Source organism: Cricetulus griseus, chromosome 3 (genome assembly GCF_003668045.3).
Source record: "Cricetulus griseus strain 17A/GY chromosome 3, alternate assembly CriGri-PICRH-1.0, whole genome shotgun sequence".
In the NCBI taxonomy this organism is placed as follows: Eukaryota; Metazoa; Chordata; class Mammalia; order Rodentia; family Cricetidae; genus Cricetulus; species Cricetulus griseus.
This window is the reverse complement of record NC_048596.1, coordinates 158,849,416-158,876,253: the sequence shown is the minus strand read 5'-3', so window position 1 is coordinate 158,876,253 and position 26,838 is coordinate 158,849,416. Positions and strand designations below refer to the sequence as shown.

At 43.7% G+C, this 26,838-nt stretch overlaps 1 protein-coding gene across 3 annotated transcripts in view; it reads right to left on the bottom strand.

Moving 5' to 3' along the window:
- Tbc1d9 (TBC1 domain family member 9) overlaps window positions 1-26,838 on the bottom strand; it is a 98,361-nt gene that overhangs the window by 52,290 nt on the left and 19,233 nt on the right. For all 3 annotated transcript variants that reach the window (XM_027406131.2, XM_035441402.1, XM_035441403.1), the window contains exon 2: window positions 945-1,055. In XM_027406131.2, coding sequence (XP_027261932.1) covers window positions 945-1,055 — 111 coding nt within the window. The remainder of the gene's footprint in view (window positions 1-944; window positions 1,056-26,838) is intronic.

The following is a 26,838-nucleotide window of genomic DNA, read 5'->3' as shown; positions in this document are numbered from 1 at the left end:
CCTTAACCCATCCTTCAAAACTGTCAAGGGCATCCAGGCAAGGTATCCTGGGAAACTTCCACATCAAGGCAAACCTAAGAGGCTATGACAAGATAATATGGTTTACTGGTGGTATCTCAAAACAGAAAAAAAATAAAACAAAACAAAACAATGGTTAATACTGGTTCACTGACTGTAGGGAGATGTTGATAATAGTGGGACTATGGGTGGGAGGTGTACGGAGTGGAAGGTCTTGAGCTACCTGTTCAAATTTTCTATAAGCTTAAAACTGTTCTTAAAATAGAGCCTATTAAGGTAAAAAATTAAAAGGGGCAAAATAAAATAATAAAACAAAACAGTAAACTGGCACTCTTGCTTTTTTTTTTTCTTGCCACAAGCAAACAGTGAGCACACATGTCTTGACCATTCTGTGAGTGCCAGCTCTAGCAGGCTGCTTGCTACTGTTGTAAGCACAGGGCACAGCAGATTTATCAGGAAGAGATACAAATCTCATGCACAGGAGCTCCTGGGCTGATACATGAAGGGTCACCAGGTAAGCACTTCTTAGTACCCTCCCCACCTGTTCCTCTTCGTCTCCCAGCCTCCTCGCAGTTAGCTAGGTGATCTGAGAAGTTGTAGCCAGAGTAAGTAGACATGGTGTGTGCCACTTGTGGCTGAGGAAGTGTACTTTTCTCTCCTCCCTTGTAAGCTGGCCTTCCAATCACGTGTTCCTTCTGTAGAGCGTCACTCCAGATGGAGGCTTCCTGGTCCCAATAAGACTCCAGAGTGAGAAATTTTACCATGGTAAGCCACCAACACTTTGGTGGCAAAGCGACCAAGGATCACTACTCTAAACTCACGAGATTGCTATCAGCAAGCACATTCCTTCTGAAGCTGCTGTGTGGAAGTTTTTTTTTTTTTTTTTTTTTCTGTAAACGTGAGCATCACAGAATCCTGAGACTTACCACAGGCGATGGTCCAGTAGACAAGAGAGTCTGGAGTCTGGTACAGGATTCGGTATGGTGCAACACGGGCGCTGGAGTCCAATACGACATCAAGGGTACCCACTAGGAGGCCTGAAGGGGAGAAGTAGGAAACAGGTCAGGATTTCCATGCCAGAATCACATCATCAGTGTGAGCTCGGCTCTCCAGCTGGATCTCCTGACAGCCACACCTCCCACTGCAGGGCACCTTGACAAAGTGTTCATCACACAGGATGTTGGCCCCTGTTACTTATTTCAGTGATCTCCAAGAGGAGCTGAAGCTGAAAAACTGAAGGCTTTACAACCACATAAAGCTCATGTCCCAGTAGAGTCCCTGTAGAGCATATGGTGCTCTTCACAGATGCTGTTAATAATAGGAAAATCCATAAATACACCCACACTGGCGTCTTTTCTCTAACCATCTTTATGCCTGATACGTGCTATGCTTCCCTTTGGTTTTTGAAAGATACCCCTGACTGAGTAACTGGACAAAGCTATGAGAACCAGGCCTAAGTATCTGATATGATGTCGCGATGTTTTGCCTGTATTTTAATCTGCCAAACTTTTCTATTGCATTGAAAAACTTAGTACAGCACAAACTACCAACTTCATTCGGGGCTACAAGAGCCCCCAGGTCTTGTAGGAAAGACAGAAAGTCACACGGTCAGAAGGTCACTAGTCACTATTTCACATGCAGTAGTTCTTGGCCATTTGTGGCACCCTCACTATAGCTAGAGGTCATGGGAGTCGGCTCAGAACTCTGAAATGATCCATCAGTAAGGCTGAGGGCCAGGTCATGCATTACTGGTTGCACAAAGCTAACTTCTGGGGTGTATATCCTCAATGATCTACTGACACGGTGTAGATGACTTGTCTTTTTGGGCTTCCATCACACAAAAAATGACGTGGAGACTTAGTATTAATTTTGAAAGCTTGGCTTTAGCTTAGACTTGTTTAACTCTAACTAGCTCTTGTAACTTAAACAAACCAATATTTTAAAATCTATGTTCTCTTATGTGGCTCGGTTACTTTTACCCTGTACTGCCCATCCTGTCTGTCTGGTGACTCTGCCTTTCTTTTTCCCAGAGCTCGCTCTGTCCAGAAGTCCCTCCTATAGCTCCTGTCTAGCTATTAGCTTTTTATTAAACCAATCACAGTGGTATATCTTATAATCAAATATCTCTCAACAACACAAAGTCAACTTGGACCTCAGGGACAAAGTCTAGAGAAGTGTGTCCATGAAATAAGGGGGCTTAGCCATCTATTGGCACAAAGTGACATGTCTTCAAGATGCTCCTTAAGAAGAAGCTGGGAGGTAGGTGTCTGTAAGGAATCACTGTCCTGGTCACCTGGTTTGAGAACCGTCAGTCTTGGGCAGCACACTCTTTTCTTGGCCCAGGATAGCACTTCTCAGATTTCTATGCCACCTGTCAGGTGTGGGGACAGCTGCTTTAAAGGACGTGCTCCTTGTTGTTCTTTAAGTTTAAAAATTAGAAAGCCTCGAGATGGAACTGGCACGATGGAACACGAACATAGAGAGTACATTAACCATCCCATGGTTGGGTCGACAGAAGGATCCCCGTGTCTCCTGTGGAGACAGGAGAGACCATGGGAAGAGCCTCCTGGGTTTCACAGCATCAGTGTTGTTCTTTTGTTTAAGTTTAAAAATCAGAAGACTCAAAACCTTGTTCTCTACTCTGCTAACATCTTGCCAGGTCTGAGAGGTGCCAAAGAGTTCCATACAGCTTGGACTGCGATGGGGCAACTAGCTACCCCAGGACGTGGCAGCACCCCAGTTTTCTCAGTTCCCCCAAAGATGGTCAATGCCCCCCAGGGTCAGCAGGAAGCAGTCTGATAACTTGACTTCCTTATTCCCTAACCTGCCACGCCTAACTCCCCATCTTTTTAATAATAATAAGAGGTGAGATTGTTGGAACTGGTATGCTGACCCTGCCCCCTGACAATGGGTGGGACATTCGGCATTCAGGCAGATACTTGGGCAGCTCAAAGGGCCCTGTGTTGTGGGGCCACGTCATGTCTACATCACTTGTTATGGCTGCTTAAGGACTCAGTGCGCATGTGTGAGCTTCCCCCTTTAAGTGAGCACCTCCACGTGGTCGTTTCTTCTCTTCTTCCTCTTCCTCTCACACTCTCCTACCTCCCTCTTCCTCTTTGCTCTCCGCTCTTCATTCTTACCCTCTCTCTGTCTCTCCCTCTCCTGCCCTGTAATAAACTGGTTAGTGTACTCTCTATGGTTAGTGTTCCATCGCTCTGGTTCCATCTCACACTCTTTCTAATTTTTAAACTTAAACAAAAGACCAATACTCCTTACAACCACTTTTTATCCAGTGTCCCCTTTATCCACTCTGGGCCAGCATTACATACCAGACATCTCCTACACTATTCTGAAATAACAAGAATGGGTGGATGGAGACCACATCCACAAATTCTGTCATGTTTCATAAATCAGATGATTTACTTGACTGAACAAATCAGAAACATTCTTGCTGTCATTTGGGCAAGTGTCCTCCATGGATCTACTAAAGGCTAGCAATATGCCCAGCCAGTCTATTTTCTGAGAATGGGTAATTAGTCAAGAGCAGAGGTTGTAGGGTTTGGATGAATGTCACCCAAGGTCTGTATGTAAAAAGCTTGACACTCAGGGTAACACCCTCAGAAGGTTCCAGAACCTTTAGAAGATGGAACCTGGTGGGAGGTCCCTAGGCCATTGGGATCTTTAGAGGACTGTGGCCCCCTTGTCCCTTTCCTCCCTTCCGCTCTGCTCCCTGACTGTGAGGTAGCAGTTTTCTCTGTGGTGTGTTCTTGGAACTGTCAGTTTATCCATCTGCCCCAAAAAGGAATGGGGTTGGTCTGATGGACAAGGAGCTAAATAAGGCTTTTGTTTTATAAGTTAAATTACCTCAGGTATTTCATCACAGTAATTCAAGTTGACTCAAGCAATTCCCACCATTTAAATATCTCTAATTTGCCCAAAGTTACATAGGACCCAATATGCAGTAGGGCTTGTACTCAGAGGGGGCAATTAAGGTCTCAGAACCTTAGGGCATGACATGTTCTTTAGTTGTTAATTTTCTATTGTGTGTGGAAAGGTGGCATTCTGACAAGGTCTCCAGATGCATTTCCCACTGGCCTTATGTCTGCCTGTCATGTTGTGCAGTTGTGGGTGTATATGTGGCAGAATTTTAAAATTGTTTCCTCAGTTATGGAAAGGAGGCAATTAAATCACTAGCTAGTTTCTGAGGACTGGGGCAGTAGGTAGAAGTAACAGGCTGTTTAGAGCAAGCAAAACCTTCCCAAAGTTCAATGGGAACCTCACTAGGACATTCCAAGACTATTTGCAGTCTACTTTTCCCCTAAGATTTATTTATTTATTATGTATACAGTGTTCTGCCTGCATGAGACTTGCCAGATCTCATTATAGATAGTTGTGAGCCACCATGTGGTTGCTGAAAGAGCAACCTGAAAGAGCAGCCAGTGTTCGTCACCTCCCTGACATCTCTCCAGTCCCTGCAGCCTACCTTTATGTAAGGGTGAAGGTTTACTGTGAATGGCACGGGTGGACTTGATGTCGGGAGAGGAGACTAAGGTCTGGTATGGTGTGCTTCAACAGTGAGCAGCCTCCTGTAAAGGTTCAAGCTTAGGGCCATCCACAGTAGGCCTTCCATGAAGTTCTGTTGAGGCAGCACTTATGTGTTTGGCAGAAAACACCACCACTTGGCCCTCCTGATGTGATGCTTTCCCACAGTGTCATGGGTTTTGTTTCTGACCATACCAAGCAGCACCTTGGCACACACAATCCTCCACAGATCACCTCAATTAACCCTGGAAGACTGAGTGCTAGAAAGAGCTATGGACTAGTCAGCTCATGCTGAAAAGCTTAGTGCCAGACCTGAATGGGTTCTAGCCAGTTCGGTGGAGCTGGGCAAGCCATTTAGCTTCACATGGCTCCGATTTCCTCAGTTGTAAAGTGACACTGTAGCACTTGTCTTCCTGAACTAGAATTATTAATCAAGAAGCCTAAGTGAGGTAGACCACAGGGAAGTCCTATGCCCATCCTTGGTCACTGTCCAGGGGCAAAACATCCACTTAGACTCCTTGCAAAGCACACTGATCATCAGCTGATCTGAGCATATCAGAGAATAGCAACAACAGCAATCACAATTCTAGAATTTCTAAAGTGGAAATTAGTTTTCTGTGAGCTAGTAAGTTAGGTCTTTTTTTAAAAGTCTAGATGAATTATTCCAGTGCTGTCCAAGCTTGATTGACACAAGTCAAGACTAAAAGATGGATGATCTGGTCTAGAGAGAAGAGCAAAAAAGGCAGGGAGTGGGAAAAGAAGAAGGCAGATGAGGGAGAAGGGGGGTAAGCAACAATCAGGGTTTTCTTAGAAGGCTTCTTACAGAGCTCTGGAGTTGCTGTCACAACACTGCACTGTCATCATCTCCCACACAAAGCACTGTTTGAACAGCTGCCCCAGCCAGCTATTTCTGGTGTTAAACAATCTTTGATCGCCTGAGATAACGAAACCAAATTATGGCCCTCAAAATAACTATTGTCTGATCTTCCTTATACTTCAGCTTGGGAGCATCTTACTAAGCAGAGATCTGTTTTCAAGGAGACTCAGAAAACACTGGGAAAGCAATGTGCCCAAGCTTTTCCCTCAGTTGAGGTGACTAGAAGGTGTGCAGTACATGGTCACCTTCCATATCTGGAGTCCTGGATGGGACTAGTGCATGGTGGTTGGTCTATAGTGCATGGAAGATACCCCCATGGGGGGAGCAGGCAGGGATGTGTCAAGAGAGTGTGCGTGTCATAGGAGGGTGCTCACGACATCCATCGATCTGTTTGTGAAAGATCTCAGGCAACCTCACACAAAGCTGGGAAGGATCTGATGCTCACCCAATACCCCATTCATTCTTCTGAGATAAGGCTGTGACAGTGGGAAGGGGAGAGGGCTCAGCCTTGGCTCATGTCCTGGACATGTATTTTCTTCATATGCCTATTTCCAGGCACAGAAAGAAAAATAACACCAACCCTAGAGAGTAGTTGAGGAGCCATAAAATGTATTAAGAACTTGGAAACTCGATGGCCCATTTCAACATTCTTTCCCATCAGCTGTGGTTTGTGTGGTCAAAGGAAGATGATGGAGCACACACAGCAAGGTGCTTTCGTGGTACTACAGTCTAGCTCTTTCTCTAGACTCGTATATATAACTTTGGTTGGCCCATGTGTATGCACACATGTTAACACAGATTGGCCCCTGAGTGCATACATGTGTTAACACAGATGTGCTTTGTAATTTATATCTATGATTACAAAACAAACAAACAAACAAAAAAACAGATACCCTGGGGCTGGGGATGTAGCTCAGTTGATAAGCATGCCTGCCATCCAGAGGCCCTGGATTCACTCCCCATAACTGCATAACCCAGGTGGTGTCACACATCTGAATCCCAGGCCTCAGGAGGTAGAGGCAAGAGGATGGGAAGTTCAAGGTTGTCATTGGTTATATAGTGAGTTTGAGGCCAAAGCACCAACAACATGGAAGGTAGATAATGCTAGCAACTTACTTTACAAAATTTGTAAATATGCTAATAAACTTGATTAGTTTACCTCAAACACACAATATTTCACTATATATCCATGCTGTTACATTCATTTTCCTAGTAAAGGACATTTGAATTTACTCCCTCCCCTTCTTTTTACAATAATAGCTGTGCAATTATACTCAGGATAATAAATCCTTAGGCGCATGAGCAGGTATCTTTAGAATGGATTTGTTGGGTACTAGAGTAAGTGTATCCCTAACCCTTATTAGATATTACAGAACGACTCTCAAAGGTGTTGCGCAGTCTATCTGAGAAAGTGATAGTGTCTGTCTCCTCATGACACTACCAACATTTAGTTCTACAGGACTTGCTTATTCTTAGCCAACCCAAAAGGTAAAAGTATTGGTATCTACTTGTTGTGTGTTTCAATTGGCATTTATCTGGTTGTTCAGCAGCCAAGTAGGTTGGCCTGTTCCTTCACAGTATGTAATCTGCCATTCCTCTAGTGCTGCTGTTTGTTGAAGAAGACAGGTTGGCCATTCTGGGACAACTCTCCTTTAGAGGCCTTTACTGGCACACCCACTCAATTTCTATTCACGCCAGCAAACATTCACTAATCATTCTAAAGCTAGGGAAGCAGTGTGCTCAGGCTTGTTTCTTCAGGAATCTTCCATATAAGTCCAACATTTTGGATTGGTGTCTGCAGCCCCTAGAATCACTCTGTGTCTGTCTCCTCATCTGGGGCAGGGGAAGGGTTCTGGAGGTCACCAGCTTACACCGTATTCTGGCTGCTGCTTCCTAGATGTAAACGATCACTCCCAGGACATCTTAGCACTTATGCCAGCAACATGATATGACACAGAAAGAAATCAAACCAAGATGGAAAGCCCGCTCCTGACAGGTGTCTCATGTGGTCAGTTTTACCTGCCTTTTGTTACGGCTCCTGTGCTTGCAGATTTGCTTTTATGTCTTCAAGGCATTGCACGGTATGTCGTGTGATCTGAAATGTTCTTTCTTTCATTTGTTTTCCCCTTCCTGGTACACTTCTATACCTCTCAGTATGTATAAGGTAGGTTTACCCAGCTTATGAGCACCACTTTATTCCAGTACTCTTCCTAGGTCAACACACAGTATGACCCATCTCCAAGTCTCAGTAACTAATTAATTCCTTTTATGGGCTCTGCCAGCTATGGTTCACTTTACACTATGACAGGAATTACCATATTATTTGCCAATTAAAAAAATCTTCAAATATTTTTCCTTCCATGATGCCATGAGTTCTTTAAGGGAAAACACTCAGCTTGGAATTCCCAAATCATACTCAGCGCATGATGCTGGCTGTTAGACTGCTGTCCAAAACAAAAGAACCAGCTTTCTGATCACAGAAGCCGAGAGTTGCTTCCAGACTTCCTCATCTTCATACCAGTTCTCAGCAGGATGGACTTTAACAAGTCTGCCTTGAATAATGAAAGATCACATTGCCAGAGAAGATGGGACAAAGCAAGGCCAGAAGCTCCATTTCCAAGAGGGGTATTGAGACGTATCTGAAGAAATCAATTTCTCTAATTTAAGCATTAACTTGAGATTTACCTATGGTTAATCTGATCAAAAGCAGAGACTCTTAGGGAGAAGACACGCCTTCCTTGTCTGTTTTTGCAACTTAGTCTGGTGGTGAGCAGTTGGTGCCCAGAGTAAAACAATAGCAAAAGTCTTCAGACTTTAACTAGTTGGTTGACATGCTTGTCCTCACACAGACACTACTTGCACAGGTCCCTGGCCGTGGGTGTGATCAGGGCAAACTAAAGTGTTCAGTTGCCAGGAACACTGGGCTTGCCAAGTGATTGTCGACAGCCCCCTAACTAGGCATGCACCTGGGTTCATGGAGTCACCGTGAATGACATGAAAGCGCGGTAGATCAAGGTGGCAAGCACCATTGTGCACCATGGAAAGGGAACACAGGCAATGGCTGTCCTCTGTGTAGAGGTGATAGATACAGAGGAAGGATTGTCTCAGGGGTGGCTAAGGCAAGAAATGGGGGCAGTGTTTTTCTCTGTTTCATTGCCAACAAGTATATTAGTTATTCTTGAGTTTTTCTATTACTTACTATAAAGGAAAGAATTAAAAGGTTATGGCAAAGTGTGAAACCAGCCTCAAGACTAGGATTCTCCTTTGGTGTATGAAAGTCTGAGGAGTTTTCATGCCATACATAGTCCCATTCCTCCAGTATCTCCTGAGAAAAGCAACAAACCCTCTTCAACAGCTGCTTCCCATGACATCTCCCTAGCTATGGCTCTAACATGATGTTCTTAAGGAAAAGAGATGTTTGTACCACACATGCACACAGGAACCAATCTGTTCTTGGTGGAGAGAGTACTCCAAAGCTTAGTGACATTATAAATACGCTACTCACTCTGTTAGCTATACCAGTGCTCCCCAAACTGGCTGTGGTTAAGAATCTGTGTGTGTGTGTGTGTGTGTGTGTGTGTGTGTGTGTGTGTGTGTGTGTGTAATTTTAAGTGTCTCTGGTGGTCTAGATGAAAATGGCCCCATAGGTCCATATGTTTGAATATATGATCCCTAGTTGATTGAACTCTTTGGGAAGGATTAGGAGGTATAGCCTTGTTGGAGGAGGTATGTCACTGGGGGCAGGCTTTGAGGTTTCAAAAGCCCACACCATTCCCAGCTAGCCCTCTCTGCCTTGTGGTTGTGTCTCAAGAGCCAGTACTCCAGCACCATGCCTGCCTGCCTGCCTGCTGCATTTTCCTTGCTATGATGATCACTAACTCCGTCTCTGAAGTGTAAGCCCTAAATAAACTCTTTCTTCTATAAGGTCTTGGCTATGGTGTTTTGTCAGAGCAATAGAAAAGTAACTAAGACAGTTTACAACCTACTGTAGACCTTTACAAAATGCAGCAGTAAAAAAAAAATCACATAAACAAGTAACCATATTTTATTGTTAAATTCAACAGGTAAATTGTTCTAAATTTCTAGAATATTGATCTCAAGTTTCTATTCATAACTGGAAGCAGAACAGTAAGAAACAATTCAAAGCCCTGTCTTTTAAATGATACTACCCTAGCCAAATGTGGTGATGCTACCTGCATCCTGCATTCAGAAGGATCCTGCAAGAGGATGCTCAGCTTGAAGTAAGGCTGGACCACATAGTGAGATGCTATCTCAAAAGTAATAATAACAATAAGCAAAATAGGTAGCACTAAATGAAAGGGGGTGGGACTCTAGGGCAGGCATTTCCTCCAGAGTTTGCTTAGTAGAATCGTATGTACAGATTTTAGAAATCCCCTTCAGTTCTGTAAGAGCTTTATTCATCTTGAGAAAATATACTGTTCTCACAATGCAAATGAAAATAAGAACCAATATAATTTCTCAGTTGAAAGCAAGGATTCATGAATGGAGAAGAAATGAGGTTTTTTTTCACTGGGCTTTGGTTCCCATGGGGCACTGTCTTCAAAGTGGTGAGAACATGATCTAGTGTATCAGGCAATCCCCAGGGACCCTTACCTCATTTTGAAAAGAGGGAAGCAGGCTTAAAGAGGCAGAAGACAGAGCCCAGGCAGGTGGATGGCCTGCTCTGTGTAGCTTCGTCTCAGGGTCTGTGACATGCGTGCTTTTGGAAGAACACAGCAAGTGAACACTTGGTAGGAGAGAAGGCAGATGGAGCTTCTCTGTTTCCTACCTCAAAAGAGAAAGCACAGGCTGGTTTCTAACTAAACAAACAGAGCAGGAGGCTGCCATCTGAGAGCATTTTATCTGTGGAGCCTTTGGGAGACAGCCAATTAGTGTGTGCTGCTCCAGGCTTCCAGGAACCTTGAAGGCCATGTCTTCCAAGAGCTGTTCCAGTTTGCCCAGAAGGACATCCTTTTAAAGTCATCACACTTGCCTCATTCTCTTGCATAAAGGGAGAGCAGCTGCAGTGACTTTTTGCCTTCCCTTTGGGGCAGTGGCTTGAAGGGATCACTGATCTACTTCTCAGTGCAAAATCTTACTTTACACCCCACTCAGGATTAGTGAGGCATGCCCAGCCCTCATCCTGAATGCAGCTGAGGATAGCTATGGGAGTGGCTCAACATAAATCATAAGCTTACTTAAGATATTATCCGATTTTTCCTTTTTCTTGGTTGTAACACACCTGTACTCTTCATGAACTTCACAAATGACAATGTCACATTGTCAAATGGTTGAATGTACCTGAGTGCTGTATCATTTGTAGGGCTCAGCGTATAAACAAAAGTGTAGGTGCTGCAGCCTGAGAGATGGCTCAGTCAATACGGTGCTAGCATGAGGCCCTGAGTCCAGATCTGAAGCACTTGTGTAAAAGGCCAGCAAGTGCCCGTGATGCCAGGAACTGGGGAAGCAGAGACGAAAAGATCCCAAGGGCTTGCTGGCTGGCTAGTCTAGCCAAAGCAACTAGTTCCAGATTCAGAAAGAAACCTTGTCTCAAAAACTAGAGGGGAGAGCCATGGAGGAAAGTGCAGGACATCAACTCCTGGCAACACACACACACACACACACACACACACACACACACACACACACACACACACGTGCATGCTGCAGGGAGAATATGGATCTCTTTTGTTAAAAAATTCTCAAGATGGCATTAAAAGAACGACAGGTGCCTCTGCCCAGACAGTTCACACACTAGCTTGCTGTCCTCTGCCTTCCATCTGCGATCAATTCCACTCTAGCACAGAGCAATGGGATGATGGGACTGAAGTCAGATGGGGCCAGCTGCCATTCTGTTAGATGTACAGCTGCTTCTACTAGCACAGCAGGAAGGTGTACTGATTCTAATCTTGTTTACAGATAGGTCTGAAAAACTGAACCTGATAGCTGGGCCAGCCAATGTCAGCTCTGAAACAGCTAGGAGGGAGAGAGTTTCTGGTGCTGAGGTCACCCTCCTTTTACAGGGTGAGACCAACTCTTCCTGGATGCTTGTGGACCTGATACTCATCAGACCCTGACTCTCACATGGGTGACATTTACAAGAGCCACTGTTCCAAACTTTCTCCTAACTCACTAGAGCTTCCATCTCTGAATACGTGACAGTATCTATCAGCTAGAGAACACAACCTTCATGATGAAATGTTATTATTATTATTACTATTATGATTATTATTACCAGTGTTTTGAGATAGGGTTTCTCTGTGTAGCCTTGGCTGTCCTAGAACTCAGAGATCTGCCTGCCTCTGCCTCCCAAGTGCTGGGACTAAATGTGTGAGCTATCACACCAGGTACAATGAAATTCTATGAAGCAAAGTAGTGCTGAATTGGAAATTACAATTCTATGATAACTTAAAGTGTCTAAATAGATCATAATATATCTATACAACAATACTGAGACATTTAAAATTGTATCTACAAACAATTGTTTAATGGTGTGGTGAAATGCACCTACTATGTTACATGGAAAAAAGAAAAAAACGCTTAAAACCAATATAATTTGTATGACTTAATTTGTCAAAAAATATCACTTACATTGAAAAGCACAAAGTACATATCAGTTAAAGATTATAAAAACAGATATAAATAGTAACACTAGGGGGTAAGATAAAATTTTTAAAGTTTTCTTGAGTCTGAATTTTTTAAAGATTTTTTAGGGGCAGGAGAGATGGCAGCGGACCCAAGTTCTGTCCCCAGCACCCACACTGTGTGTGCCTGTGACTCATACTCTAGGGAATCTGATTTCTTCTTCTGCCCTCCACAAGGAACTGCACACGTACACATGTGTGTGTGTGTGTGGGGGGTAATGCACGTGCATTAAATAAATTGAAAAAATTCTCAAATGTTCACTCAGTACTTTTATAATGAGAGAACTGAATAATTAAACAAATTATTTCCAACCGCAGAGAGATCATGCCCTCAAGAAAACACATGGCTGCTGTGTGTTATGATGACTGTTGCTGCCTGGCCAATAACCATTCATTGGCAATCTTGTCTCTAGGAAGCTGAAGACATCTCTGATGGTGGAGTTTTTGCCTAGCATCCAGGGAGCCCTGGATTCAGTGGCAGCATCTCATAAACTGGGTACCCAACAGTGTATGCAGTACATGCCCGGAATCCTAGCAGGAGGAGATCAGAAGTTCAAGGCTATCCTCAGCTATATAGTTTAGCCTACCCAAGGCTCTATGTAACATGAAAACACTGGCAAGTACTTGAATACCAACCCCAAAGCACACTTGAGTGGAAAAGGAGCTGTTGTGTGCAGCTCAAAGTGCATATCCATCTGCACAGCCCGTGGTGCTTCCCAGTTTCCAGAGCTCTTGTTTCCTGATTTGTTCATCTAAACCTTGAAAGCTGTGGAAATGAAATGAGTCAAGTGAACTGCAGCATTTCCACCACTGTGCAGCCTTTGGACTTCTCCATACAAGCAAAGAAGTTCTGTGCTTCAGCTTAGGAGACGTCTAGAAGGGTGCAGAGTAAACTGCGGCTAATGGCTGTCTTCACTGATGTGAAAGAGGCAAGTTTTCCAGCCCTGTGTGTGTGTGTGTGTGTGTGTGTGTGTGTGTGTGTACATGTGCATGTGCATGCATGTGTGTCTCTGTGTGTACTTGTGTGCATGCCCATGCATTCAAATGTGGCATCTAGAAGGTGGCTGTTGTGTCTTCCTCCATCACTCTCCACCTCATGTTTTGAGAATGAGTCCTTCACTGTGTTTGGAGCCCATAATTCCTTCTAGATGAGATGCCAAGCCCCAGGCATCCTCCCCAGCACTGTAATAGACATGCACTTATTTGCTCAGCTGTTCATGTGGTACTGGGGATCTGAACTCAGATCCTCACTTTGCCAACTGAGTAATCTCTTCACCCCAAAAGCACACCCTTTCTTGACGCTGGGGTGGTGGATGGTTTTATTCATGTGTGTGAATCGGCTCCTACTATTTGTTGGGGTGTGCATGCACATATGTGTGTGCATGTTTGTGAAAGGTGAAGGACAACCTCAGGTGTCATTCTCAAGGACATCATCCCCTCTCTTTTGAGACAGGGTCTCTCCCTGGCCTGCCATGAGGCCCAGGGCCCGGCTGTCTCCACCCAAAGCTGGTACATGTGCATGCTTCCACACCTGGCACTTCTCTGTGGGGTTAACTTGCTCCTCATGTTTATGTGTGAGGTAAGCACATTACCCACTAAGGAATCTCTTCTGCTATATTACACTGTTAGAATTGTCATAAATGTTCTTACTCTTGATTACAAAATGTGTACATTATAACAATGAAATAGAAAAATAATCTAGATTACCAAAACACTATAATGAAGAACCCACTGTAGGAGTTTATCAATAATATTACTGAAATCGGCTCCTACTATTTTTTATGTGGGCCACTGGCTATCCTAAGAACTAGCAGCCCCTAGAGTAATGTATGGGAATGGACCTGGGGAGGCAGTGTGTCATATTGTATAGAACAGGCTGCCTCAGCCTGCCTTAGACCAGGGCACAACTGAAACAAACACAGGACTAGTCTGTAGCCTAGAGTGAAGAGATACGGCACCTGTCACACGCACACCTCAGGGCTGTGAGTTGAGAAACCAGAAGAAAAAAAAAAACCATACGGCTATAGGAAGAGGATGTGGAAAGGACTTTATGAAAACAGCATGCACCAAGCAAGGCAGTCCACACAGCTGCAGATGCTGAAGACAAAAAGCGGCACCAAGGAAGCCAGCCAACAGTAAGAAGGGAGCAGAAGTGAGGAGAGATGCCAGTCATCAGGGGCTCATATGGCATCCTGGAGAACTAGAGAGCAAGGATAGATAGCTACTTCTGCCCAGCTGTCTCCCTTGGTCACTTTGGTGTTCCAGGTCTGGCTTCCAGTCCAGGTATCCTAGCAACCAAACCCAGGTAATAGGATTCAAATGGACTTGAATGATTCTGTTTAGTGCTACTCAGAGCCCAAATAAACCCCAAGTGACCCCTGTGGTTCCATGGGCCTTTGAGTACATGCCCCTTTTACACTACCACGAGCCAAGTGTTGCTCAAGGTGCCCAGCATTAACTACAATTTAATAATATGCTTTCCAGCTTTGCATCTGAATATTTGAAAAGAGAAAGTATGGCTGCAGAAGTGTGATTAAACTAGCCGTGCTATTTTCAGGGGAGACACAGCAGCAGCTTGCCTTGGTGATGAAGAGTCTTTATGACCTCAGCATGCCGCACCTGTGTTCCCTCCTAGGAAAAATTCTAGGTCTGGGTAACCTCAAGTGAGGGATGCTTCACTGAGAAACCTCAGTTTGTGGTAGTTAAGTGAGAGCAATCTCTACTGTAGCATGAAAAAGAAAAGACCCAGAGATTGCTATTGGGGTTCAAGCTTCAAGTTAAAGATCAGAAAAGTAAAGCAGCCAGTCACTAGCTCTTACCTCTAGCTCAGGCTGAAAGGTGATCCTGGCTCCACCAAACCTCAGACTGAAATCCCAGACTGCTAAACTCTCCTCAACGTGGCTAGAGACTTCAATGCCTCCCTATCTTCAATGTGCCTGGAGAATGAATGCCAGCTCTGAGACTCTGTTCTTGTCTTAAATACCTCCTGAGAGTCCTGGGATTGACTGGATGTATATTGTGTAGCTCAGTGTGGCCTTGAACTAACCGATCCATCTACCTTAACCTCTCCAGTGGTGGGATTGAAGGTGTGTTCCACCACTGCCTGACTACTATAGCTTGAGGCTGAGTTTGCTTTCTGAATCCTCAGGCAACCTTTAACAAATCATAAATAATAGATCACCACAGTCTAAGGTACACATGGAGTTTCAACACAGAAAGTGGAGCTGGAAGACCATGGCACCAATAAATGGGGTAACCTCGTGAGAAAACCTGCAGAAATGCAGAGCCATAATCATCCTCCCCCCTGTCTTTCAAGGGTGTCTAGGGCACCGTCACTGCTTTTCAGTATCAGAAAGTGCCCTATCCATGCTGTTGGTTCATTATGGAACACATCAGACCCAAGGGAGATTTCCTAAGAAGTTGTCCAAGCTTGCACTAGAAGCAGCAGCAAGTTTTTCTAAAATATACCCATAGTTTCTAGATCTCGGGGTCACCAGTAACAGTGAAAGGGACATGCTAGGGTGGAGAAGCTTTTCTTTTCAAAATCACTTCCAAGGAAGTGTTATCTGCCTGTGCTGCTTGCTGCAAACCGCCACACTGACATACAGCAATTTACTAGCAATGGTTGTGACAGCTGCAATTGTCACCCATTGTATATATCTCCAGCTGGGGAGTGGTGAGCAAAAATGAAAGGTGGGAGAAATAATTTTTTCTATTATTATCTTATTTATGAATGAGGAATTTTAGAGTAACTAGGAATTTAAAATGTAATAAAACACACCTTGTTGTGTTGTTTTCAAACTTCAAATTACACCTTCAACACTAAGCTTGTTGATCTCACGGAGAAAACTACATGCAAAAACCACACATACAATCTAGAACGCCTTAAGGATTCCAAAAGTCACCGGGGCTCATGGCTCAATGTTGCTCTCTCACCTATGAACCTCCTCCCACACGGTGTTTTAAAACCTCTGAAGTAGCTGTTCTACTACATTGTTTAGGTAATGCCTCTAAGAGGAAATATGTGACACGTTCAGTACAGAAGTGATCTTTTCCTCAACAGTTTCCACGTGAAGTCCTATGGTTGGTTGCAGCCCATGGACGGTGAGGGCCGGCTGTACTACAGTACACTTTGCTCATTTAAAGGATTTTCACATGAACTAGGTCTAAGGAAGGATGAACTTTCAGCTTTGTCTCAGTCTACTCCAGGGTTTAATGAAGCACAGCAATACAATGAAAGATGGGATCATATGAAAATAAACACATGAAAGTAAAACATTTTAAATGATAATTGTATGCTGGTTGATGGTGGTGCACGTCTTTAATCCCAGAACTCAGGAGGCAGAGAGGCAGGTGGATCTCTGTGAGTTCCAGACCAGCCTGGTCTACAGAGTAAGTTCCAGGATAGCCAAGCTTACACAAGGAAACTCTGTTCAAAAACCAAACAAAATAAGCCAAACATCATCATCATCAATAGCTGAATGCAAGAATTACTTCTATGCCAATGTCTTTCAACCAAGTCCTCACTGGATAAGCAGAAGGGATTTTGTTCTTTCTTGGATGGTTATAGCACCCTAAATAAAGGCTATGACTTTTCAGAGGCTCAACAAATGTCTCCTGATGCAGACGATGCAGACAGAAGTGTTAGCCCCACTTTCTGTCATTTGTATTGAAAGGAGAGTGTTAAGAGACAGAAAAGAAGAGGTAGAGCACAAACCAAGTAGATTCCTTTGTTGTTTTGCTTTGGTTTTTTGAGAGCTTGTCTCCCCGTGCAGCCCAAGCTAACCTTGGACTCCCCAGGCTCCTGCCTCCACAGTCTCAGTACAGGGATCACTGGCATGTGCTGACACACATTGCTTTTGGTTTTGGTTTTTTAATTCAAGGTGCTTCTTCAAACTGTGTGGGCCTGCTTGTTTGTCAGCTACTACACAAATGACTAAGGGATGCCACTGAGCTACCGTCCTTTGTCCTTTTAAACACGACCCTCTTTTGCCCTTGTGATACTATTTCAATTATGTCTTGCAGGGTAAAGCTTAGAGCAGTGAATGAGCATTTACCTTCATCTGAGTATGGGCAGGAACATAAGGCACCACACCCCAGCACTTGCTCACTGCCAAACTCCTGCCCTCCGCCTGGTGAGGGATAAAGCCTCTGAAATCTAGAGGACAGACCAGGAATCCAGGTTCTCTTCATAGCTCATGGTGGCCTGAAGACGCTGTGATGGGGAGAGAGGTGTCTGTCCTCTTGGGGATTCCCCTGACTGCAGCAAAATATGGCTATGACTGGCCAGACAGGCAAGCCATTGTACTCCATGCTCTCTCACGCCTTCATCTTCCCTTTGCCACAGCTGCCAAGTGCTGCTCTGGGAAACATTGACGAGCACACCTGGCCCCTCATCCTCCGTGGCAGTTTCAGGAAGCCTTGGGGTGTATTGAAATCCTTTCCCTTCCTGGGTGTGCTATATGTGAAGCAGGTGTCAGGGCTCTGTTGAGGACTCTACTGTGTATCAAAGCTGTTCAGTCACTACTGCTTTAGACGCTATTTCTATACCTTTAACTTCAGTGCATGTGGCAAATTTTAGGGAATTAACAGATTATTTCCCAATGTTAGCCTGTATATATGCTTTGCTTGTATATGCTTAAGTACAATATACTCTTTTTTTACCATTAGCATGAGCATCAAGCAGTGACTCAAAGACATCTGCCTGGTCTTTGCTTTTCATGTGCAAGTTCCTGGAAAGTTTGCATAAGGGCAGACAGTTCCTTTTTTGCAAGTCTTAGGCTGTCTGGTCTTTGCTCACTCCTTTGAATGAATTCGAGCAAACTGGGTCAGTGTCCCACATATGTGCAGTCTATCCCAGGGTCTCAAGCCTCCTTGGCATCCTTCAGGGTGGTTCAGAGAATAAGTGCCAACAATCATGATGGAACATTTTCACAATGAGTCAGTCAAACAATTAGAAAATTACCAAAAGATAATTTGAAATAATTTCCAAGAAGATCACTAGGGAAATCCCCCAAATAAGTAACTTGTTTATCTTAAATTTGGGAGAGTACCCAGTAATCCAAAGATGTTAGGTGGTTGTATTATTGTATTTCCTTGTGGAAAATCATGTACACTGTGACTATGAAGGACCCCCAGAGGGGCAGAGAAGTCAGAGGACGTTAAGTCTCACTTTTCTGTTCACTAGTGGTGACTGCCTGGAAAGTCTTGTAGCCAGCGCCATAGGTTTCTGTTGCTAGATCAGTTCCCTGATCTGTCTTCCTATCTGTCTCCCAAGGCTGTGGGAAGATAAGATAACATTCTACAGGGAAGGGTTTTATAAACTGTAGACCAGTGGTTCTCAACTTTCCTAACGCTGTGACCCTTTAATACAGGTCCTCATGTTTTATGACCTTCAATAAAATTATTATCACTGCTACTTCACAACTGTAATTTTGCTATTGTTATGAATCATAATGTAAATATCTGTGCTTCCCAATGGTCTTAGGCGACTCCAGTGAAAGGGTCATTTGACCCCTAAGGGTCATGACCGACAGGTTGAGAACCACTGCTGTAGATGCTCTTTGTTGGGTAACGAAACTGGGGCAGATTTTTTTAAAAGTAGTAGTTAACTTTAAAGTAAGGAGTAGCTACTTTTCTGTTGCTGTGATAAACACCATGACTAAAAGCAACTCTAGATTTCACTTACAGGCTACAGTCTACCATCAAGGGAAGCTGAGGCAGGAACCTGGAGGCAAAAATTGAAGCAGAGGCCATGGGAGAGCTGCTTGCTAGCTTGCATTCAGTTCCCCGGACTGCCACCCATACCTCCCGACTCCCATTTGGCTACCTATCATAAAATATTCCAGGTCCACCTGCGCAGGGATGGTACCCCCAACAGTGGACTGGGCCCTCCTACCTTAATGAGTGTTGGAACATGGTCAAAAGAGTGATGGGTGGGGAACTGTGAGGAAGGCCCCAGGAAAAAAGGCAGAGGGCCATTTATTTCAGCTGCATTTTGTTCTTGGATTGTTTTTGGACATGATTTCATTCCTCATGTGACTAACATTTGCATTCGACTTATAAGGCCTATTTATTCTTGTTGGATGTCAGAACATAGCTATATAACCCACTCTGGTGAAAGGATGTGTGGAGTGCTGTCCTTGGTGTGCCCTGAATCTGAACACGGCCTTCTGCCTTGCTTTCATGCTTTCTCAGATATAATCTATGGTACATGCCAGGCAATTGTGTTTAAACTGGTCTGTCCTGAGAAAGTTCTGGGAAAGGGCTGCTCTGTTAATGTTTAGTATGTGTGTACTGATGTTTATTTACATGTTTTTTTCTGATCATATTTTTCTGAACTCAAACAACCTTCCATGAATCACTTTCTTTGTTACATTTGTGTATAAAAGTCCACCGGAATTGAAATAAAATTGTCTGTAGTGTTAGACTGGAGTCTGCCCCACTCTTTCAGGGCCTCAGCTCCCAGGTCCAGCAGACAAGATCTGCATAGGTTGGCCCAAAAGTTGACAATGAGCAATCGAGAAAATGTTCCGTGAAAATGTCCACAGGCTACTCTGATGAAGGCAATTTCTCAACTGAAGTTCCCTCTTTGCAGGTGTGTGACACTGACAACTGAAGCTAACCACGATAGGGACTGGGTATGAGATGAGAAAATAACTTGTAAGATTGTGTTCTGAATGTTAGTGCCCAGTCACCATGGTCAATAGCACTCGAGAGGGATGGGGGAAGCATAGAGGCCTGTCCAGGAGGCATGAGATCCCATCACCATCATGCAACAGCACATGTGTGGACATGACACATTGCTGGGCATGGAAAACACATATCTCTGTTGTCTGATGATGAGAAGGGAACATGGAGGGGACATATGCACACTGCAGCCACTATGATGGCCATTCACTGAGCTAGCTCACCTGCTGTCTCGCCATGAGACTCTCTTTAGCCCTGTTATGATACAATAAGAAGGCCTCACCAAGTGGTAGAGTCAAGCTCTTCCACCTCCCAGCCTCCAGAACCACAAGCTCTGAGTTATAATAAACCTCCGAGTTATCTTCTTATGTCCACCTTGAAATGGATGAGACATCAGCTTATACATGAAAAGGCTTATCCTGAATCATAGAGATTGCAGTTCGAAACTGGGCAGACCCGCTGCTTTGGGCCTCTGGTTGGGGTGCCATATGGCAGTGGCAGGAGGCATATGGCAGAACAAATTGCTCATTTCATTGTCAGGGGAAAAAGTTCCCAGAATTCCTTGCAAGAGCACATCCCACTGACCCAAGAGCACCTGCCAAGCTTGCCTCTTGGTGGAAGTCCCAACATCTCTCAAGAGTGCTATCGTGGGATCAAACCTTCAATAAGTGGACTTTCAGGGACATTTGTCCAAACACTGGACCTGCACTCATTATAAATTACCTATTGTCATGCAATGGAAAAACCACTGAGCTACCTGGGATTTTGGTTAGGCTGTCTCAGTTTAAACTAGATGACATCTAGTTTAGATGTCATCTCCCTTTCTACCTCCTCCCAAGCCCCACAGTATAACATCCAACATGTGAGGGATTTCTGAGGAGTGCTCATGTTTTACCGTCTTACAGCAGGGCCATCTGGCTGGATGGAGTCTAGAATTATTCCAGTGCATGAATCCCTATTCTGGCATCTGCCCAGCCGCCCATGTCTCCTGACTCAGAGCCCGTCTCCACCTAGATCTTTACCAACCCTTGAGACCCAATGCCTCCATCTAGCTCTAACTTCCCAGGTCCATTCTCCTACTCCTTGCCCAGAACTTATTACCTCCCACATTCTAGAGTTCCTACAAGGCCCAGTGTCTGTTTTCTGTTTTGGAAGTAATGACTGATGTTCAAGGCAGGAACCTCTGGGGAATGGCATGGAGAAGCTAGGAAGGACTCTGAGAAGCTCCAATGGCTACTGTCACTTTCCCAGGGAAAACCTGCAAGTTAAGAAGCACAGACGGTGTGAGGGACCCACATCCCAGAGCTGAGTTTGAAATCCTTTCTCTTGCCCTTTTCATTTGGTCCTGAGAACACAGTAAGTGACCAGAGCAAAGCTGGGGCCTCAGGTATGATTATTCCATGAGAGCTTGGGTCAGAGGTCTTTGTATGCGAGATAACTCATCTACCATTTGATCTTTTGCTCACCAGCAAACATTGACTGAGTGACTTTCTGTACTTCTGGATGGGTCTGGGTCATGGCAGTGGCCAGCTGGTCCTCGGGGCCCCATGGTTAGTAAGGAGTAGCTCATCTGGAGATCAATACTACCACCTTAACAAAGCCCCGGAATGGCTTCCTTCCTAAGCCTTCTTTCCACTCTTCAGCAGCTACGAAAGCACCGTTACTGCTCTGCAGCAACACTCTTCTCTTCTTCATTTTGCTCTGAAAAGATCCCATTTCCTCTGAACTGTCACTCTTGTCCCCTCATGAACACGCCTCACTGTCCTTCTGTCCTCTTCAGGACACTGGATTCTACCCACAATCCCCCATGCTCATTGAGTAATCCCTCATTTCTCTTGGGAGTTTAAAATCCCAATATAATAGTCTATAAACTATATGGAATACAGAACTACACACAATAAACTATAATGATGCAATAGTTTATATACTTCCTCTTATTTTTCTCACTCATCTCTGCCTTTTATGACTTTCAACTTTCTTGTTAGAGGTTGAACTTAACCTTTCTCAGGCTATGTGATTACACCATATTTTGTGTATCATCATAGCGTTTCCTGATGACAAAGGCCTCACTGTGTCTGCAGGTTATGACATATGAACACCAACAATTCCTAGTAACTATCCCCTATGTTCTGTACACTGTTTCATGAATAAAAACAATCTTCCTCCCCAACAGCTCCTCATTACCCTGGCCTCACCTTGGATTACCAACTGCCATTGTCACTGAGAGTTTAAAAGGGGACAACATGCCAACCAGAATTGACATATTTTCTTTTATTATTTCCCAATCTTGGTCATAGCTTCCTTTCACACTGGGTAGACTCTTAGAATTACCTTAATAAGAAAGTTTGAGTGTAACAGTGCCAAAAAGAGCAGTTTAAAAAGCAAAGTGCCATTTCTCCATTATCAAGATGGCAACACTCTGAATAAGTTTAAAACATTAAAAATCATAAAACCAAACAATCTCTTTGTGAAATGGGACCAAACGGGCTGTGTTAATTCAAGGTCAGTAGATTCTACCCTCCTCTCATAACACGAAGGCTTCAGAACCACCAAGAAAAGGAAACTGGCTACAGCTGAGTGTAGAGTTGGTCTGTTAGTAGTTTAGGAACTGACCGAAAGGTCTCGTCTAGTGTTAGCCCCCTAGAGCTGTGCTGTAGAAACAAGGACAGCACACCTCAGCCTCAGTGCTGGGATTCACAGTAGGCTGTTGCCTCTTCTAATGGTGGCCTCATCAGCCACCAGCAGGAAATGTCAGAACATTTTTTCAAAAGTGAAAATGGCCTGGTGGCTTTCCTCCTAAGTGATGCTAGACCTGTGGTACTCAACCTTGCTGATGCTGTGACCTTATTAATACAGTTCCTCATGCTGTGGTCACCCCAACCATAAAATTATTTTGTTGCTACTTCACAACTGTAATTTTGATACGATTATGAATCATAGTGTAAATGTTTAATTTGTGACTCTGTGGGGGTCAAGATCCCCAGGTTTAGAGCCGCTGTTCTAGAGTTTGTCACATTGACATTACTCACCACTTGAAGTCAGTAATCATGAGGTGGTCATTCTGATGATTTAGAATAAGCTTGTATTAAGGTTACTTTATTATTAATAACATCACAATAAAAGTAAATATATCAAATTTAAAAATTATAGAGAGAGCTGGAGACACAGCTCAGTGGGTTCAGAACCTTAGCCACACATAAAAGCTGGGCATGGTAGCATACATGTGTCCCCAGAGCTAAAGATAAGGCTATCCTGCAGGTGTACTGACCAAGCCGGTCTAGCCAGAATGACAAGCTCAAAGTTCAGTGAGTGACCCTGTCTTGTATACTAAGGCTTGGAAAGTGACTCAGTGGGTAAGAGTGCTTGCTGCAAAGAGTTAGGGACCTGAGTTTGAATCCCAAGCACACTCTTAAAAAGCTAAGCATGATTGCAGTGTCTGTAACTCTAGGGCAATGGTTCTCAACCTTCCTAATGCCTCAACTCTTTTATAGTTCCTTATGAAGGGTGACCCCAACCATAAACTTATTTTTGTTGCTACTTCATAACTGTAACTTTGCTGCTCTTATGAATCATAATGTAAATATCTGATATGCAGGGTATCTGATATGCAACCTTCCCAAAGGACTTGTGATCCATAGGTTGAGAACCACTGCCTTAGGGCAACCGGGGTAGAGACAGGAGAATCAGTGGGGCCACCAGCCAAGCTCTAACTTCACTGAGAGACAAAGGAATAAGACAGAGAGTGACAGAGTGGAGCAATGATGTCTCCTCTTGACTCTGTGTGCACATATGAACATACACACACACACACACACACACACACACACACACACACACACATGCATATTCACCACACAATCCTATATGGTGTAGAACAATAGAGGAAGACACTGATGTCAGTCTCCAAACTCCACAAACTCTAGAACCATTGCCCTAGAGTTACAGACACTGCAATCATGCTTAGCTTTTTAAGAGTGTTCTTGGGATTCAAACTCAGGTCCCTAACTCTTTGCAGCAAGCACTCTTACCCACTGAGTCACTTTCCAAGCCTTAGTACACACACCCACACACAAGTATGCACACACCACACACAAATACAACACTAACATCCCGAAGAAACAAATTACTGGGAGATCTTGAGACTGACCTGTTGTAAGCCACTAGTGATGAAGGACCTGTGAAACTGGCTCCTAGTAGCTGGCTATAACTGGTTTAAAGGATGAGAGCACCTCCATTCACTGCCCCAAAGGAGGTTTTGTTTACCATGAACCTGATTTTTGAGTCCCCGAGAGAGCTCAGACACTTGGGGTCTTGAGTTGACCTTCACCTGCACATGGCCCATAGCTGGAGGCAGGGTGGAGCAGGCAGTATTCCTGTGTCTGATCCTCACTCAAATCCCTGCCCAGGACAATCTCAAACTACCTATGATGGGAGGGCCTGAAAGCAGTCTGTGGTGACATCATCCCAATTTACAACAAGTAACAGTCTTTCCACGGGCACATGAATTCAATATGCACTTCAAGTCTTTCTCATTAAGCCTTAGCAAAACCCAAAAACCTGCTTCCAGAATCTAACATCTGCACAGTCTTGTTGAATCAAGTCTCTCTAGCATAGAAGAGACATATAATTTTGGATCATCGGTGAATACATGTGATAAGCATCCAACATCTGTCTGTCTGTGGATGAATGAGTACAGGAATGGTTGAGTGAATGAATGAATGATGAATTGGTCAAAATGCAAAATTAGCACTCATTGAAGTCATTGTGGTGGCAGTTCTAATTGAGGAATTGGCCTGTATATCTCCAATACCACTCTTTAATTGCACTGAAGCAAGATTACCTTTTCCTAATTGAAATATTTCTGCATAGAAAATGATTTTCAAAAACCACTTGTCTAAACTAGGCATAGTGGTACACACTTACAATCCCAGCACTTGGGGAAGCTACAGCAGTAAGATGGAGAATTCAATGACAGCCTAGGACATCAGGCTAGACCTTGTCACAATAAAAAATTGAATTAAATTAGAAACAACTTTAAACGGGGGTGGGTTCAGTATTTACATCAGTAAAAAAGCACTCTCCTAGCCTATAAAAGCCCCTGGGTCTCAATCATCAGAAAACAACAACAACAAAACACTAGTCTACCAGGAAAATAAGAATTTAGTTTCTGGACTGAGTGATGGCTTAGTGGCTAAAAGCATATACTGCTCATGCAGAGGACTCAAGTTCAGTTCCTAGAAACCACGTCAGATGGCTCAACACCATGTGTTAATGTCAGTCTAGGAAACTGACGTCTCTGGCCTTCTCGGGTACTTATAAATAAAAATAAAGTAAGTTTTTCTAAAGTTTGGTTTCCATGCACAGTTATTTTAAAGCATTTTTTAAAATTGTAGAGTATTTGGATGTAAAACACAGAGAGTTATTCTGATTATCTGGCCAATTGCCGAGGCCAAAGCTAAAGCAAGGAGTTCCCACTAGCCTGAAGTTAACAGTAAAGTAACCATGTAAACACTGTTCTGGCAAAGGCTGTGTGTACAGTAAAGGTCACTGGCGGCAGGCTTCACACAGTCTTTAGAGACCAACCGTGCTCAACATCAGACAGGAATGTTGGTCACAGTCCAACAGAATGAAGAAATACCTTCTCCCTAGTTCAAGCAATGATACAGTTACATAGAGAATGATTTAAACTTCAAATGGTGGGGGTGATAACAAAGAAATTAATTTCCAACAGACATTTGAGAAAATACAGAAATGTACTTCCTGTTATGAAAATTACATGGAATATTAAAAAAAAAAACATTTTGGGGGGTATCTGGGGCACATGGGAGACAATTCATTTCCTTTTCTATCCTTAATTCTTCCTATTTGGGGATATTATCTACTGTGTATTCTTCATCACCATGGCTACATAATTGCCATTAATTGGTTAATACCTCTCATAGTTGAGATTTAAGATTTCACCTAACAACAAAATAAAGCCAACTTACAGGAAATCAATGTGGGAAAGAGTGTGCTAGCTAACATGGCTTGAGAGATGATCTCCCTGAACAGGATGAAGACTCCTTCCTCTTGGTTTTCCAAATAAAATGAAAAATAGTGATCTTTCTGCAGAATTCTCCCTGAGCTCTGATTTCTCTTGGGTCTGAGCAAGCAATCTGCTTTGAGAGGATATCACAACCAGTTTGCCAGATATTTTGCTGTGTTCTCCATGTACATAAGACTAAAAGTATTAGGAACTGGGAGAGGTATGTTACCATTATCTGGATTACAGATAATTAGGCAGAAAAAAAGCTTAACCTGCATGCTAGTCTGTTTTCTATCTCTATGACAAAACACTTGGAAATTCAGCTCATACAGAAGAAAGGTTCACTTCAGGTCATGGCTGTAGACACTTTAGTCTATGTTTGCTCAGGCTGGCTGCCTTTGGACTTGAGCTGACACAGCCCATCAAGGTAGGGAGTGTAGGGAGATGGAAACTGCTCCTTTCACAGAGGTCCACAAGGAGAGAAAGAGGCAGAGAGAGAGAGAGAGCATGAGTACATGTACCAAGTCCCAGGATGCCCTTTCAAGGGCATGCCTCCAATGGCCTAACTTCTTTCCTTGGCCATGTTTTTTTTCTAAAGGTCTTTATTAACACATTAATTATGCATGTATGCAATGTACTTTGATCATCTCCACCCGCCATTTGCTCATGTCTCTTGCCTTCACCTGCTGATCCTCTTTCCAAATAATCCTCCTTCTAGTTTTATGTCTGTCGGGTGGGTTTTTTGTTGTTGTTGTCTTTTGGGGAGGGGGTTGCTGTTGTTTTTGTTTTGTTTCATATTTGGTCTCTCTGTGTATAAATCCAGAAATGTCTGATTGTTTACTACAAAAATAAGAGAGTTCTGAAACCAGAATGACTGACTCACAAGGGGCAAATGTTTTGCAAGCTGCTGCCTCTAGTGTTGAAGGAACACTTGGGCTTAAATCCTGTGTGATTTAAGTAATGCGTAGTAATGAGAACACATGTATCCAAAAGCCAAAATCCTTCTGGAGTCCCTCTGAGTGGTCTGACTCCTGACTTGGGGG